Here is an 18,855-nt window from a genome sequence, read left to right as displayed (position 1 = left end):
TCCCTTCCCTTCCCTTCCCGTCCCGTCCCGTCCCGTCCCTTCCCTTCCCTTCCCTGCCCTGCCCTGCCCTGCCCTTCCCTCTTATTTTTGAGAGAGAGGGAGACACACACACAGAATCTAAAGCAGGCTTCAGGCTCTGAACTATTAGCACAGAGCCCAATGTGGGGCTCACCCCAGCAAGTGCGCTCCTTAATCCCCATCACCTATTTCGTCCATCCCCCAACCAGTCTTCCCCCTTGTAACCATTAATTTGTTCTCTATAGTTAAGAGTCTGTTTCTTGGTTTGTCTCTCTCGCTCTCCTTTTATTCGCCTTTGCTCATTTGTTTTATTTATTAAATCCCATATATGAGGGAAATCATATGGTATTTGTCTTCTTAGACTGACTTATTTTGCTTACCATAATACTCTCTAGCTCAATTCATGTCCTCGCAAATGGCAAGATTTAATTCTTTTTCATGGCTGGGTGATATTCCATTGTGTGTATATACCACATCTTCATTATAAACTCATCATTCAACGGGCACTGGGCTGTTTCCATAATTTAGGTATTATGGATAATGCTGTTATAAACATTGGGGTGAATGTATCCCTTTAAATTAGTATTTTTGTATTCTTTGGGTAAATACCTAGCAGTATAATCGCTGGATCACAGGGTAAATTCTTTTTTAACTTTTTGAGGAAAGGGGGTCTGTTTTAAAACTAATAAGTTTAGAGGCCCCTGGGTGGCTCAGTTGGTTAAGTGTGCAGCCCTTGATTTAGGTCATGATCTCACAGTTCATGAGATTGAGTCCCACATCAGGCTCTGCTCTTTTAACATGGAGCCTGCTTGGGATTTTCTCTTTCCCTCTCTCTGCCCCATTCCCACTCTCTCTGTCTCAAATTAAAAAAAAATAAAACTAATAATTTAGATAATGTGAGATATTTTTATGAAAAGGAAGAAACAAGAGCTATAGTGTCACACATTGTAATTAATTTTAAAGCAAAATGAGCTTCACATGGGTCTAATTTATTTTTATTGTGTAAAGATCTTAAGGAAATGCTGAGTTTTAAAATGTGGACTATGAGTGGCTCAGTCGGTTGAGTGTCCGATTTCAGCTTGGGTTATGATCTCGTGGTTTTTGTGTTCGAGCCCTGTGTCAGGCTCTGTGCTGACAGCTCAAAGCCTGGAGCCTGCTTCAGATTCTCTCTTTTCCCCTCTCTTACTGCCCCTCCCTGAGTCATGTTATCTCTCAATAATAAATATATGTTAAAAAATAAAAAAAAAAGGGGACCATGAACTTCCATCTTAGTTATGAAGAGATACAATTTTCATGCATTACTGTGTAAAATGGATTGAAGTTTGAATTCTTTAGAGCACTAACCAAGTTTTATTTTTCTTTCTCCATGTGCATTACCTTTGAAACTTCAAGGACTTGTTAAAGCCATATGAATTAGTGTTAGTAATTTACATTAGCCTAGCTCTAAGTTCCTGGTGAATTAGTGGAGATTGATGCCTGGTCTTTTGTTAGGTGTTGGCTGGGCTCTGCTAGGGTATTGAAAGGGATGGTAAAAGCCAAATGAGGAAGAGCATAATATTTTAAAAGATACTTAAGCATTAGTGTTTTTATTTAATTAGTTTATGTAAAAATATCTAAAAAAAAAAAATACCTGGTAGTAATGCGCTACGAGAAACACCATGTAATAATACCAAGTTATAAAGGTGGGACCAACTCTGCTGTTTTTCAATGGATTGATTACAAAGAATTATGATTCACTAGACAGACAATACATTTACTACTGAGGAGACTGATTGCTCTAATTTTCAAGCAAGGAGGCTTGTTAAGTTACTGAGCATCTTGCCTCCATCTGTAAATAATGGTGTTTTGCCTCTGTTTTGCTAGCACAGGGATTATCCCAGTGAATTTTAGGTCTCTGCATTAATAAAATAATTAACAAGTACCTGTACAGTGTCAATATTTGGTACTGGGGGTGCTTGGGTGACTCAGGCGCTTAAGCATCCGACTTCAGCTCAGGTCATGATCTTGCAGTTTGTGGGTTCAAACCCTACGTCAGGCTCTGTGCAGACAGCTGAGAGCCTGGAGCCTATTTCAGATTCTGTGTCTCCCCTTCTCTATGCCCCTCCCCTGCTCATGCTCTGTCTCTTTCTGTTTCTCAATATTAAATAAACGTTAAAAAAACCTTGGTACTAGTTTTTTGGTAGATATCATATATAAAGAAAATGTTATTTTTTTCTTTTATCAAAACTTGTTTAATAATTTTTAAAATACATTTTGCATACATCACATTGTTTCTTCTTAATAATCTACTGGGGGATGTTATTAGGTGTAAGAGATGTCCCCAGTTCTGCAGTTGGTAGGCTTTGAGAGAGGGGATTTCAATAGGTGCTAGCTGTGTGAGCTTTTGTAGACCAAGAGTGCAACATCCAATTATAACTCAGTGACATTTCTGTGTTAGAAGAAATACCGTAATTTGACTTCTCTGTATGTTTTTTTTTTTTAATAACCTCATTTGAATCAGGGGAAGACCTGAAAACTTTAAAATCTTTAATAATTCTTTCAGTATTTTCTCAGAGTCTTATAGCTTCTAGTTGGTGGATCTTATTTTAATAGTTGGATTTTTGAATGAAGTGGTATTTTCCCTTTATAATTCTTACATTTCAGAATTTTTGTTGGTCATTGTGAATCCAGCTTAGAGTGGAGTATGTGCCACTGAAACTCAGGAAAGAGATTGGGGGCTCATAAGATTGTTTGAAAAGTAGCCCCATTGGGGTAACATTGAAGGTGCTGAGGATAATGGCAGGAGATGGGGATGGGGAGAGAAACATGTGGTTGGATGTCGACAATTTTGAGAATAGATTATTAGAGTGATGTCAATGAAGATGTGGAAAGCCCTAAGTGAGAGAGTGCCAGGTTAGTGATTTAGGACTAATTTTGGAGAACAAGGGCCATATAGTGAATTATTTTAAAAAACATGACAGACACCGAGTAAGAAGACAAACGGAGCAAGAGAGGCCCAGAATTCCAACTGGGTGATTATAGTGGAGGAAGCGGGGATCTGGCAGGAAACATCTGCCCCAGTGGAGGTCAGGTGAATAACAAATATTACTCAAGCACCTGCTGAACATTGTGTGGAGAGCTTGTTTTGAGAGGCATGGAATCTCAGAAGAGGCATTTGTCTATGAACTTGGGCTTGTGTGCACTTTCTGCTAAAACTCAATGGCTGTAAGCTTTGTAAGTTGGGCAAATTCTGACCTGTTATTGTGGGCCTTGTTTGTAGCTAGGGTCTTTCAAAGACTGCTTTTACACTAAAAGGATTCTGTTATCACTCCTACAAGTAAAGCAGGCTTGCATTTTAAGCTTTACGTGTGTGTGTGTGTGTGTGTGTGTGTGTGTGTGTGTGTGTGTGTGGAGGATACCTGTACCCATGGGTGGGAAGAATGTGGGAACTTTATATATTTCCCTATACTGAATTCTACCTCTTTGGATCTTTGTTGAGGAGGCTGAGAGAAGGGGATGATACCTTGTATTTTAAGATGAGCAGAACTGGAAGCATAGAGTTTAGTAATGATGGCTCAGGAGTCAGATTTAGGTTGATCTTTGCCACTTACTACTAGCTAGGAGTATTACTTTTTTCATTTGCTCATTTGGATATAATGTTACCTATTTTGCAGGATTATTTTGAATAGGTATAGTGTGTATGTATGTGTAGTATAATATGCTGCAATACCTCATTTAAATGACAGCCTAAGTGTACTCCTTGTCTAAATCTGAGAGGGAGACCTGGGCTCTTAAGTGTTTCAGCAGAGCCTGTCCTTGGTGGCAGTTAGCTCAGTCAACAGTAGAGAATGCAAATTGGAGAAGGAATTTTGAAGCAATAAGATTTATTTTTAGTCTCCATTATACCAATTGCTCTTAATATTTTAATAACTTCTTTAATTGAAATAATATTACCTTTTATTTTAGTGAAAGAAATTAGGTTTCAGCATCATGGCAACCTTGGCCTTACCCAGGTAAATAACATGTTTGCAGACATGTTATTTGCCCACTAATGGAAAGAACAAGTAGTGAATTTCCTATATTATCACTTATCTCCTTGTTGTTTTGGATGCTTTCCGGTAAGATTTACTAGAGAAGAGTGGAGGTGTTTATTTCATAGGTTCTAAGAAATAGTAAGTGTTATTCCCAAAGGTTTTGTGTCCATTACACCAGTACTCTGAGCAACTCTGGGAAGTGCTGCAGCTCTCATGTTTTCTTGGAGAAAGATCGGAAGCTCAGAAAAACTCAGTGATTTTTACCTTGGTCAGTGCAGGACTGGGGCCATAATCTGGGTCTTCTCTCAGCACTTTTTCTTCTCTACCTTTCTCCTCTCAGACCTACATGTCAAGGGATGTCAAAGGATTCAGCCTTAGTTATTTCTGAAAGATAATATCAGTCAGAAATAAAGATAAGAATTCTCCAAATGAAGGAATTTCAGAGAAATAGTTTGTTCCTAAATTCACAAGCCCATTCAATTTAAAATGATTCCTATAATATGGCACTCATTTATTACTTTAGATTCATTGCCTCAGTAATGACTTTCAAATAGGACTCTATTATTAGAGTGATTGGACTGCGGTCTGATTGGACTAGAGTTAAGAGGCTGCATCACTATAAATAGAGTGAGATAAAACATTTTATAGACTCTGATTTAATTTTTATGAGGTCTTGAGTTGGAACCTAGGATCTTCTCTAAAAGGACACTTATTTTGACCAATTTCCAAATAGCAGACTTCCCACTGTGGGGTTTAAGTTGTAGATAGAGTGGCTGCTTAGGGGAATTTGAGAATTAAATTATTTCCCCAGGGACTTTTAATTATGTTACCTGCCGCAGAGCTTCATTAACTGCTGTATCAATAATTTTCCTAACCCAAAGGCTTGAGGAAGTAATATTAGTACACTGATTAGAGAATCATCTAGAGACCAAATTAAAACAGAACAACGCTGAAAGTTTTTAGTGGATAAGGGAAATCTTTGTGGTCATTGACATAGTCATTGGAGAAGGCCTTATTGGTGTACAGAAATGCACTTAATGCCCCTCCTTAATAGCATCACAAGGAGATTGAAATGGATTTACAGGCATTGCAGTTTCCTCATGATTTCATAGGAATGCTCCCAATCTCTAATGTTTATGTGTAATTATGAGAAAGGCATATATTAAGCAGCTGTGAGTTATAACTGAATAATTGATTGGTAAGTTCTAATAAGATTAGAATCTTTTCCTATCACCAAAACTCTGGTATCAGTGACTCTTTCCTTTTCTCTGTATCATCATCATTATTGCTGTAAAACTGCATTATTCCAGCAATTTTACTAAAGTTTGGATGAGGATTTTTTATGAGTTATTCTGTATTCAGAATATCCCATCAATATAAGAAATTAATATTTAGTTGAAGGAACAGTAAAAGCACAATGATCTGTGGTTTAGAAGAGTGCTAAGAATTTTTCCTATAATTAGAGTGGAATTTTTAGGAAATGATGTATCACATGCTAAAGTTGAAATGCATAGGGATGAGAGTGGGAAGGTAGAAGATATATTTTATCATTGGTACATTGAGATGATGCCTGATGTTTAATGTGACTTCTAAGCTAATGTACATAATTTAAATGTAAATAATTTAAAAAGCAAAAACCTAACCCACCTTTTTGAAGGTGGAAAAGGTGTGCCAAAGATGGAAAGCACACTTCAGATCATAGTCTTTGAATCAATGATTTTTTGCTAACAACTGAGGGGTGAAGTCTTAACTTATACTTCCATTTCAAATCATGAAGTTTTTTGGTATACTTTCATGCTAATGTTCATGTAGAACCACACTATGCTAGTAGTAATCTTGGATCATTAATAATTGATATATACATATATATATTACCTGAATAATGATTGCTTTATTTTTCATCTCTCAGTGAATTTAGGTGTACAGTATGATAATTGTGGCACATGACAGTTTGATTAGTAAATGTTATTTTTATTAGCTTATTAACATTTGATTTTTTTTCTCTTTCTCTTGGTTCCAGGGTGTGGATGAATGGAACATAGCTCGCCTAAATACAGTCTTGGATGTGGTTGAGGAAGAGTGCGGTATTTCTATTGAGGGTGTAAACACCCCTTATCTCTATTTTGGCATGTGGAAAACCACATTCGCGTGGCACACCGAGGATATGGACCTCTACAGCATTAATTATCTCCACTTTGGAGAGCCCAAGTCTTGGCAAGTTTCATGTTTAATATTCATTTGCTTAGGAGTTTTGATATTTGGGCAATATGAACCTACTGAAGAGGATTTTTTTTGCTTTATCTGGTGAATTCAGATTTATATGAGGTGAAAGTTTTTGAGTGTAATAATTGATTATTTTCCACTATGCCCACGGTTTTGCTCAAAACCATAAAGTTAGTGGTGACTTGTGTATCTAAAGTGGCTTGCATACCATTTTATGGGCCATGAGTTGATAGATACTGTGGTCTTGAAGAATTTGTTAGGCATTATTACTTTTTTGAGTATTTGTTGGAAGATAGGAAGGAAATAGTTAAGAGTGAAAGTTGACCTCATGGATGTGGAGCATCTTAATGATCTGGTCCAGCCTTTTCTAAATAAATGACAAATTTAGGATAGGAGGGATGAATCAGGAGGCCTGTCATCACTCTTTGGATGATGGGCTTGGAGAAAGGAATGTTATTGTTAATATGTGTTCTTACCTAGCAGTTTCCTGTGTTTGTGAGTCTCTTTCCTCATCTTTCTGATTAATGACTTACAGATATACCACGTTGTAAAATACATCATGTAGTACACATATATGTAATTGTTAGTTTGTCAGTCGCCCTCGTATGTCTTTTGGGTAGCCAATTTCATGTTTTGAACTTCTTCTGGTGGGTTTTATCCTTAGGGGAATTTAAGCATCAATTCTATTTTCTGTAATACATATACATGCAGGAAAACACAGATGGAAGCATACAAAGCGTCACCTACCTGACCAGCCCAGGAAAGATGATGTTTCTGATGGATGTGAATATGATAAGATGCTCTTCAGGTGTTTTTGTCAGCCCAGTAGCTTTCTTGCCTCCAAGTTAAAGACAATGGTCTCTTTCTGAGTTCTCCTGCTGATTTAGTATTGAGATGCAGTTATTTGGGGATAATATCTACCCCCATTTTGCCATTATTACTTGCCTTTTAGTTTATCATTTGGTGAGATGTGAAGTTATATGCTTTTTCCAAAAAAATCCAAATATAACAGAAGTTCCTAGTGGTCAAAAATGACAACTTCCTAGTTGGAAGGCAAGTTTTAGGTGGAAGAGGAAGGTTCTTAGGACAAACAAGAAAAATCCAGACAGTTCTGATCTTTTTTAAATTTTTTTAAAATGTTTTATTTATTTTTTTAATACAGAGAGAGACAGAGTATGAGAGGGGGAGAGGCAGAGAGGGAAGGAGACACAGAACTGGAAGCAGGCTCCAGGCTCTGAGCTAGCTGTCAGCACAGAGCCTGATGCGGGGCTCGAACCCACAAACGTGAGATCTGACCTGAGCCGAAGCCGGAGGCTTAACCAACTGAGCCACCCAGGTGCCCCAGTTCTGATCTTTTTTTAATGTTTACTTATTTTTGAGACTGAGAAAGAGCACGAACAGGGGAGGGGCGGAGAGAGAGAGATAGAGAATCTGAAACAGGCTCTAGGCTCTGAGCAGTCAGCATAGAACCTGATGCCAGGCTCAAACCTGCAAACCGTGAGATCATGACCTGAGCCGAAGTTGGACACTTAACCGACTGAGCCACTTAGGCACTGCAGACCATTCTGAAAGTGGTGGAGCTTTGTGATCTAAAAAAAGTTAGGGGGAAGCTGTTTAACTTATTTTAAAGGTATTTTACTTGTACATTTCACTTGATAAATTCTTAGCATTCTGCTCTTTTAATGGAATAAATCAAAATTAAACATTGTTAATAGGTGGTCTACGATTCAGAGAGGCTTTTGTGACAGAATGGTATGATGGGACTATTCATGACATAGGTGTTTCCTGAGGGCCAGTTTTGAGCCCATGCTTTAGTTCCTGTGGGTCTCTGTCATATTTCTTTAACACCACTGTAATGTCTCTTGAAATACCATCCTGTAGTACTTTTGGGACTTAGCTTTGAGAGACTTAGATATTTTAAGCAATTCATAGGCATTTCGATTGTTTCTCAGCTGCATAGTTTACCTCTGTGCTCTTTGTGACATTCACTTTTATTTATTTTTCTTTTTTAAAAAAAAATATATTTTTTGAGATACCGAGAGAGAGATAGCACTAGCAGGGGAGGGTCAGAGAGAGAGGGAGACACAGAATCTGAAGCAGGCTCTAGGCTCTGAGCCTAGCTGTCAGCACAGAGCCTGACGCGAGGCTCTAACCCACGAACCGTGAGATCAGGACCTGAGCCGAAGCCGGACACTTAACCGACTGAGCCACCCAGGCGCCTTTGTGACATTCACTTTTAATGTGAACCAAATTAAATGGAATGGATAAATTCAACATGTTGGTACAATCTAGTGTATAGGCAACTATGTACTATATATTTTCCTTAAAAATCTGAAAAGTTCGTATCAAAACTTTTCTGGAGGTATTTTAGAAATCAGTTAATGAGAACAATAATTTGAGATTTTAGTATTAGAGGAGTTTAGATGATATCTCTGCTTTCTTATCAAGAAAGACGATCCCCCCAACCCTGCCTTGGGAACAGGATTATGTTATCTCTTAAAGATTATTTAGGGGAGAGTATTTTGGTCAGGGAAAAGACTGATTCTCGAGTCCTGTATCTTTGTGCAAGAGTACCAGTGTTCATGAGTGAGAATAATTATGCCCATTTTCAAAGATTTCTTTCTGCCGGCATCTACATTTTTTGTAGTTAATTACTCTGTTAGTTATTATAGACATATAGACTCCATTTTATGCATTAATGGTAGATTTATAATATCACTATTATATTTAACCTTGACTATTATTTATAATGATAAAATAATAAAACACCACAGTGAGTTATGACTTCTAATCTACATTCCATTTTCTAGGATAACTACCGTAGGAGAAGAATGTTATAAATGACTAAGGATATTTCCCAATAGTTTTATAAAAGATTATATTAGTTCAGCATAAATAATTTTGAGGTAAATTCTGTTATTAAAATTCATTTTTGTACTCCTCAAAATATATTTTAAGTGAGTTTTGAAAGATAGAAATAGTACAAATTAATGTAAATATTGGGAGGTGGATGGTGTCTGTTGGCAGAACTTAAAGGGCCCAGCAGTTTGGGGTCTATTCCTTATTCTGCTGCTAACATTTGTGGCTTTGGCCAAATAACTGTATTTCTTGGACCCCAGGTTACTCATCCACAAAATGTCAAGGTTAAATCATGATGATCTCTAATGTTTAATTCTGTGATTTGTGATCAGAACCATGGAAATATTTTTACTTACTCTGTCTATAAAATGAGAAGATGAGGAGGTGACATCAAGTTCTCTATGTACATATGAGTACATGTACTGGTTCCTTTCTGTTGTCTACTCCTTGTTGAGTTGTATAGTGGGATGGTTGCCTTTACATTTCTCTAGGGGGTGCCCACCCCTGTACTTGACTTCTCTGACCTGAACAATGTATCTTCCTTCTTGTATTTTTATAGACGTGTTGAACTTCAACTTCTACTGCTACTATTACTACTCCTACTCCTACTCTTACTCCTCCTACCCTTCCATCTACTGCTACTTTTCCTACCCCCTCCTCCTGCCCCTCCTGCCCTTCCTCCTCTTTCTTCCCCCTCCCTGTTTCTCCCCACCCTCCTGCTTGTTGCTCTTCTTCCCACTTCTTTTCCTCCCTGCCCTTCTCCTCCTCTCTTCCTCCTCCTTCTTGTCTAATTGTAGGCATCAAGTTTTGGAAATGATTATTGCAAACCTGCCTGAGATTCCCTCGTTAATTCCATGTCTACACTGGTCTCTGCTGTGTCCTGCCTCTGTCTCCCTTAGTTTTTGCCTGAAGGCTTTCTGGACCATGTACTGCCGCTACCTTAGTTACCTGTTTTTGCACTTTTCATGTGCTTCTGCCTGCTTCCTTACCCTTTTCTGTGTCTGCCTTGAAGTTGGGGTCTATGTCTGTTTGCCTTTGAATCATTGGCACTTAACACAGGGCTTGGCTCTAGGACTGAGGCTCTGTAATTCCTGTTTGAATCAGGAGAGTGTTCAGTTATTTTATAACAATCTGTTTAGGGACAGACAAGGAAATATATAGAATATTTTATAAAGATTTTTGTCTAAAGTGTAACTTAAGAATTTTAGTTTCCTGAGGTTTCTGGGTAGCTGCAGATATGCATAACTCCAGATGGAACCCCTGAGCCATACTTCACTGGGCACTGAATGTGGCAGATTTTGCCCAGTAAGTGTCCATGAACATAGGGCTAGACTGAAGAGACTAGAGGAAGTGATGGTTTGTTTAAACATTTTTGGCGTAAAGATTAAGGCAGAAAGAACGTTTTAAATGAGCAGATAGAAAACTGTTTTAGTTTAGCAGTTAGTGGTAAAGTATTTATTTTCTTGGAATGAGCATTGACTTTGGAGCTAGAAGACCTGTTTTAAAATCTCAGTCTGTCACTTACCAGCTGAATGACTTAGGGCAAATCACTGTACTTCTTTCATTATGAGTTGCAGCTGAACAGAGGCATGATTTATTCTCTCTTTTTAGGATTGCTAGGAGAGCTCAGGGATATACCTTGCGTAAAAGTGTTGTGTAAACTGTAAAGTACTATACAAATATTTCCAATTACTATTATTTTACTAGCATTATGAAAATAAATCATCTTTTTTGTCATAGTAATGACTCAAAGCCTGAACTCGGCATGATGTGTCTATATATAATAGAGTAGAGGGTTTGAGGGAAAATAAAATGTAATTCTCCCTTTCAATTGTTACGTGTGATAGTGTTAGTTACTGGAGGATATAGAATTTAGATGGTACCTTGAATCCTTCTGGAGACTGTGTCCAAACGTAATGAATATGAGACTTTCAGATTACTCTATGGAGAAGGAGAAATGAGATTTGAAAGGACGTCTTAAGCTCTGAAAAGGTCTGAAATCAGGAGAGAAGTTTCTCCTCGATGTTTTTAGAAAAATTAAGGAGGGGCTTTAGTATTTTGGACTTAGTTAAATTTTACTCAACTGTGAGATTTTGGAAAAAGAGCATGTACCATTAAGAAGTATCGGATTGGGGCCACTGGATGGTTCTGTTGGTTAAGCATCTGACTTTGGTTCAGGTCATGATCTCACAGTTTGTGGGTTTGAGCCCCACATCAAGCTCTGTGATGACAGTTCAGAGCCTGGAGCCTGCTTTAGATCCTGTGTCTTCCTCTCTCTCTCTGCCCCTCCCCTGCTTGTGCTTTCTGTCTCTCAAAAATGAATAAATGCTAAAGAAAATGACAAAAAAATGAAGTGTCGGATCATTCAGGATAGATACAAATTTAGTTTGATGCTTTTTCATTACATCATTTGTTCAGTGTTGTATGGTATTTAAGAGCTTGGGTTTTTGTACCCGAGTCTTGTGATTTGAGTTCTGGCATTACTTTTTACTGAATCATGTGACCTGGGCAATTATTATATAACTTCCATGCCTCAGTTTCCTCTCTTAAAACACTCAGATGGTTATAAGGTACTTGTGTGGATGAAGTGAAATACAGTGCACAAAGCATGTTCTATGGCTCCTGATACATCATAAGTGCTTTATCAATAACATTTCATACATTTTAGTTAATAAATATATATTGCTTATCTTACATAAAGGACCTCATAGATCTTGTATTAGTAAGAATTCTTGGTTCTAAATGACATAAACCAAGTTTAAGCAAAAGGATGTTTGCAAGTGTTTATGGTTGGGGTAACCTAGAAGAATGGGTCAGTCCCAAGATCAGACGCTCTCATTGGGTGTGAGTCTCAGCTTTTCTCTGCATCTCTCCCTGTCTCCATTCACTCCTGTCCCATCTCACGTTTACTCCTTGCTCTTTTTCCTCTTCCTTTCTTTCTGGGGTAGAGGAGAAGCTGTTTACTTAAAAATAAGTATTTGATTATTGTTGAATTTTGAATTCAAATCTTAGTTTTTTAAAACAATAAACAAGTAGGTGTTATATTGACCTATGCTTGTTAACATATATCTTCTCCATCACAGTGCGAGCTCCTAGAGCAGGGAATCCTGTTACTTTTGTTCACTAGCACATATCCTTTGCCTGGCACAATACCTGGCAAGATCGTGGCACACAGTAGGTATGCAGTACTTGTTAAATAAACAGTTTTATGGAGGAATTTCTTACTGAGATTTTTTTTCCTTAAACACCTAGTACGGAACATTGCTTTAGAGATTGGATAGCCTGATAATATTTAATGATACATTGAATTAGCAATCCATGGTATTAATTCCTACATGTCCACTTAGTAAGTTTAGACTCATTAATATGTTCTCATTGTAAATGTTAAGACTAATTGGATGATGGTGACAAATGTATCCTTTTGATGATTTGTATAGAAAAAATACTCTTGGAATTAAGTAGTTTGTTTCTAGTTCTAATTACTATTCCTGGGGGAAATTGCCCTCTAAACAGGAAAAATAGACTTGTATAAATACTTTATCCAAGTATTAATGAAATTAACTGTATAAATTATTCTGATCATTTTTATACATATGGATGCATAGTTTTTAAGGTATTATTATAAAAGGTATAAGAAACTGGAAATACACTTAAAAATGTGGTGTTAATTTTGTGCTCAGCTACTGGTTATATTAGTTGAGAGAAAAGGGTACAATGATAAGTGGTATCAAAATTATGATTCATCAAATGGATTATAGTTTACTTAGACCTGAGCTTGACTTAGGAATAAACACTACTGTACAGGCACACATACACATGCTTGTGGTCCACACATTGAGTCTCATAGATGCTGCTCAGCAGAGTTCCCTAAAAGAAGCATCTATGAGGTCTAGTGTTTGCAGTTTTCAAAGAAAATCTCAGTCTTTACACTGAACAATGTAATGCCTTTTTACTAACTGATCCCTAAGTGTGTATTCTCATACAGGAACTTTGAACTTACATTAAGTACTCTTGGTATCCCTGGAAGACATAGCAGGGACTTGTACATTCCTCCGGGACGTGTCTTATAGTTGGTGCTTTGACTTAAAGCTATCATTGTCACCTACAAGAACTAGAGAAACTCCTTCAAATGACAAGAAATTGCTGAATCAAATCCACAACTCTTAGGGAAAAATCATACTGTTAATGCAAATTTATTTACTTTATAGTTCATGAAAAACAAACATGAGTGCTGTAAGTTTTGCAAAGTATCATGGCAAATGTTGTAATTCAATAATTACTTTGCCTAGCTTATCTTTTTCCCCATATTTCTTCCTTCCTTTTCAGATGGTTTTAATCTTACTGTTTAGATAGTACTTCGTAGAAAATATACACTAGTTAAGAATTTGTTTTGCAAAAATTATTCTTTGACTTGAGTATATAGAAAATTGTATGTGTGTGTGAACGTGTGTGATTACACATCTACAGATAGGCTTGCAAATAGATTTATGTCTTCTATGATCTCAAATATATTCATTCTTTGTAGGCTTACTTTTCAAGGAGTAGGACTTGACTAGGGTGGTGATGTATGTTTTGTTTTTGGTGACTCCATTCCATTTAGTGAAGCCCTTTTATGAGTGCCAGGAACTATGCCAATTACTTCGAGAAAGCACAGAGGGTTTCAGGGGCACCTGGGTGGCTCAGTCAGGTAAATGTCCTACTTTTGATTTCAGCTCAGGTCATGATCTCATGGATTTGTGGGATTGATCCTCGTGTCGGGCTTTGTGCTGACAGTGTGGAGCCTACTTGGGATTTTCTTCCTCCCTCTTTCTCTCTGCCCCTCCTGTACTTGCATGGACATGTACTCTCTCTCTCTCTCAAAGTAAGTAAAACAACTTAAAGAAAAAGTACAGAGGTTTTCAGACTTTATGTAAGTGAAGTTTGTTTAGAAGGTCAGTATATAAAACTGAAAATAAAGGAAGAGCTGACCTGGTTGAAATGTCAGGTGGGACATTTGGTGGGACAGTCTCCTTCAGCAACTCCTTCCTTGAAGTACTTTCATCTGGAAACCCTGGGCCCAGGATGGGGGGTGAGGGTGGGGATAGAAAACAATGTGAAAATCAGTCATTTGATCCTCTAGTACTAGAAAAATTTATTGCTGATTGTGTTATCTGTTGAGTATTTTGAAGAGTATTTAAAATTTTTTAACTGTTTATTTATTTATTGGGGGGAGGTGCAGCATCCAAAGTAGGCTCCAGGTTCCAAGCTGTCAGCACAGAGCCCGACTTGGGGCTCAATGTCATGGACCGTGAGATCATGACCTGAGCCGAAGTCGAGCACTCACCTGACTGAGCCACCCAGGTGCACCAGTATTTTGGAGAGTATTAAAGAGGAGACTTCTTTTATATGGCCTGTGTTTGATATCAACTAACAATAGTACCTTTCAGGGAAGAAAATGTTAGTAGTGTGTAGGACACACTTAGAAAATATTCAGCAGTTTATTTCAGGCAAAATGTGACTTGATTTTTATGGTTACTCAGGATATTAATTTACATGTATATGGATACTGAACTGTATTTTGAATCCCAGATGGAAAAGAACTGCTTATGTTTTTAATGCTCTATTATTCACTGAAACTTCCTAGTTAGGACTTTTTCTTTTTCTTTTTCTTTTTTTTTTTGCTGCAGTCCCCTCACCTGTGACTATCTGCAGATGTCAGATTTTTCATCTAATTGTTCTGTTAGGAAATGGGCCATAAGATAGCATAAGGATGGGCCTAAACTCTGGCTCAGTTCTTTTGCTTCAGGGCTTTTTTCCTGGTCTTATAGGGCCTCAGCTCAAATACCTCAACCTCTAGGCCATACTTTAAGATGCCTCACTTTGAGTGACACCTCCTTACAAACACATTCATTGTAACTCAGATTGCTCAGGAAGCCCATTCTGAAACTCAGATTTGTGTACAAGAGGTCCCTGTGAGGGGGAGGGAAGGCAGGACTGTGCAGAAGGGGAGCGACTGCAGAAGTGCCATGGCAGATCCCACAGGCCTCTGGAGGTGTAAATTACCCCACATTGAAGCCTTTATAGTCACAAACGGATCACTCGGATCACTCGTTGGATATGGGCCGCCCACTGCCTCCCATTTTAGGGGCCATGATGTTGGGAGAGAGAACAGGACTGGATGATTAAGCCTTCCTTTAGAGAATGCGGTGAGGGCCTCATCCAGAAGGGGGAACCTACCACACATCCTATGCTAGTCCTATGCTGTTTCTCGCTTGCATTCATCTGTTTTTATGAACTGAAAATGAAGTTAGCAGTCCTCTCTTTTCCACAGTTAACTAATGAGACTTTATAAATTAAAATATGAATGCTTAAACTTTAATAAATGTACAAATATTAAAACTTGTTAACATCATCAGTAATATGAAAATGTAACACATACAAAATCCATAATTGTTCAGTCTTCTTTTTCAGTTTCTCTTTCAGTTAGGAATATGCCCTGATTTAGAAGTAACTTGTTAGTTAACCACTTAAGAAAGATTGAGTTTTGTGAACTATAGATAGGGACTTTACTCTGATTCACGAAATTTTGTTTTGCTATGCTGAGAGACACAGAGACCAACTGAGACCACTGAAGCTGAATTAAGGGAGTCTTTATTACCGGCTGGGACTGCACAGAGTTAAGATAGAACTCCAAATGTGTGGCCCCAAGTCCAAGAACTTAGGGCTTTTTATAATGAGCAAGCAAGCAGGAGATACAGAAGCAGAATTGAGCGCTTATAGTAAGTGGGTCTACGAAGAGATAAGGAGAGAGCCCTTATTCTGGTACGCAGGAAAACATTTGTTATTCTGAAGGCAAGGTTTAGGGTCATAGCGGGGTCTCAAGGAAAGAGTTATTTTCTTAAGGACAGAGAATGCCAGTTGCATCGTAAATAACCATTAACAGGGACCGTTAACCCTTGTCTCCTTACTTGTTTGCTTTTCTTTTTCTTGTACCTGGGGATAGTCACGTAGCCTCCACTGAGTGCAGGCCTAGAAAGTAGACTCTGGGTTAAGATGGAAGAACTAAGGCTAAATTCATGTGCAACAGTTTAACAAGAACTCAGGAAAACTTTTGTACTGGCTTAATTGCTTTGTTCTTTATATCTGCATTTTATTTAAAATGCTTTTGTCTTTTGCTTGGTGCATACTGTAATTTTGGTTTGAGAGGTTAGTGATATTTTTGTTTCAGTTGTGAGTTTTAACAGTGATAAAGGTATGGGGCATCTGGATAGCTCAGTCAGTTGAGCGTCTGACTTCAGCTCAGGTCATGATCTCTTGGTTTGTGAGTTTGAGCCCCACATCTGCTGTCAGCCAGTCAGTGCAGAACTGCTTTGGATCCTCTGTCCCCCTGACCCCAAATCCTCCCCTGCTTGTGCTTTCCCCCAAATAAAGGAATATTTACAAAAAAGTGATAAAGGCAGGAAGGGTAGCTAGCTGGGAGAAGAATTCTGTGTGAATATTGGAACTTTAGTCTGTTAGTTACAGGCAGAAAACTTTCTTCCGAAAGTTGGATCACTCTCTTGTGATTGCAGTGATCATTGTATATGTCCTTGGGGACGTAATTAGCCCCTCCCACTTCCTTCCAGTTGGCATCTTTGTGACAATTGGTGAGGAAACAGGAGTGGAATACAGGGCTGGAAAGCACATCTTAGGCTTTGGAGTCCCATCAGTCTGGGGTTGGGTGCCAGCTCTGTTGTCCTTCTAGTTCAAGTAAATTAATCCCTCTAAGCCTTGAGGTTTTTTTTAATCAGTAAAATGGAGGGGTAGTAGTAGAATTTACATTATAGGATCGTAGCACAAAGTCTGGTGTGCTATACATGTTCAATAAACAGTAGCTGTGGTGAGCTGTTATAGTATTTATTGGTCAGTTATTTTTTCATACTCTTAATAACTATAGAGAACAAGTGCACAAGCATATGCCAGTAAAAGAGAGGAGAGTCAATTTAGGCTCGTCTAATCAGAAAACTGTCCTTGGGGATGTGAATTTTACTCTTTTTGGGAGATGACTATAAGAGAAGCTTCAAGAAAAAGAGGAAACACAAGGAGAAGAAAGGGCTGCTTCACACACAGCCTCAGTTAAGAGAGGGAGTAAAGAACAGCCCTGTTTTAGGATTGATCTGCTTGAGTATGACATGGACCTGGAAGGGTTCTCCTTCTGTGCTCTGGGCTTGGTTAAGACTGCCCTAGATGCTACAGGGTGGGTTGAAGCTGAGCCAGCAGATGGCACAGTGACAGAGATATGGGTGGGGGTGGGGGGTAACTGAGAACGTTTTTTTCTAAGCACGTTAGTGACAGTCCCAGGGTTCCCTCCCAAATTAGGGAGAGTTTCAGGGAGTGTTGTGAAGTAGGAGTTTACCTTTGAGAAGTGCTGATAAACACTTCTAAAGGACTAATGGACTGAGCATACCTTGAAAAGAGAAATACTTCATAAAGAAAACCTGAATCAGAGAAGTGGATCTACTACATTTTGAAAGATACACCTTTGCCTCCTGATAGTTTGAAATGTCAGCCTGATATTATTCATTCAAGATCGTGTTTATATTACACTCATCAGGATAACATTACTTTAGGTCTCTTCTTTGAGTAAAACACCAAAAGATGTGCTTAGAGGGATTATTCTGTTTTCCTTGGCCTTCAAATTAGATTTTTTTTAATTCATAAAAGACTCTTGTTTTAAATAAAACATCACCCTGTAAATATCTAATTAGTGTGTTTATAGTTCATTAGTGATTCGTAGTTTCTTAATATTAGCAGAATTGTTGGTGGTATTTATTATGTCTGAAACAAAAACCTGTCCTAAAGGTTAAATGAGCAATTAATAATTTCAACAAACCAGTTCTGTACCTGAGGGTATACAATGGTAGGCATCTATTTGGTGGGTTTCAAAGAATACAAAGAAGGGCAAGACACATTCATATCCTCAAAGAATTAAGAATTAGCTGCATAACCAGGCTATGGTGTAGTACATAGTAGAGTGCTTGGCTATGAACTGGATAGTCACTATACAAGATATGTTAAAAAGGATAATTCATGTGAAAATTTCTAGTTTGTGGTAGTCATTCTCTCTCTTATAGAACTCGTTGGCTCTCCAGTCAAAGGTGATTATGCACACTGAATAGCAACACACATTGGAAAGTAGTAGATGATAAATACTACATGAAAATATAACAGAAGGGCTCTGGGATAAAGAAAAGGGGTGAGATTGCTGAGATTTGTAGTGATCAGTGAGTGCTTCAAGGAGGAGGTGGAATCTGGGCTTGGCAGGCTGGGATTTGAGTGGAATGAGGTGAGGTGTGAGGTGAGGAGTGAGGTTAAAGCTCAGGTAAATGATGGAATAATTCATTACAGGAGAGTGCTTCCGTTTTGTTATTTTGGCCAGCTTTCTGTCTCTTGTCAGTTTTAAAAGCTTGTTATGCATTCTGTACCTGTGAGTATTGCTTAGAGGAGGCTCATTGACTGTCCAGGGCCTGTCTGTTCAGGAGGTGTTCTTTTAATGGTCCCTTGGTCTCTCTTGTTGTGCCTTTGGTTATTTTTTTTTCCCTACTTGTATTGATATTTGGGACTCTCCACCATGTGTACATTGGTTTGTTTCTTGAGGTAGCCCTGTGTGTACTTTATAGCAAAGAAAGTCCTGTTCGGAGCCATGTAGTGAATTCAGTTGTGTGTTGTAGTCTCTTTCAGTCTAGAATAGTTCCTTTGACTTTCCTTGACTTTCATGACTTTT

The 18,855-nt window shown here is 38.2% G+C and overlaps 1 protein-coding gene across 9 annotated transcripts in view; it reads left to right on the top strand.

Annotated features, from left to right (window-relative positions):
* Positions 1-18,855, top strand: part of KDM4C (lysine demethylase 4C) — a 392,424-nt gene that overhangs the window by 47,410 nt on the left and 326,159 nt on the right. For all 9 annotated transcript variants that reach the window (XM_029919878.1, XM_029919877.1, XM_029919876.1 and 6 more), the window contains exon 5: positions 6,052-6,245. In XM_029919878.1, coding sequence (XP_029775738.1) covers positions 6,052-6,245 — 194 coding nt within the window. The remainder of the gene's footprint in view (positions 1-6,051; positions 6,246-18,855) is intronic.

Source organism: Suricata suricatta, chromosome 13 (assembly GCF_006229205.1).
Source record: "Suricata suricatta isolate VVHF042 chromosome 13, meerkat_22Aug2017_6uvM2_HiC, whole genome shotgun sequence".
Classification (NCBI taxonomy): Eukaryota; Metazoa; Chordata; class Mammalia; order Carnivora; family Herpestidae; genus Suricata; species Suricata suricatta.
This window is presented reverse-complemented; position numbering and strand designations above follow the sequence as displayed.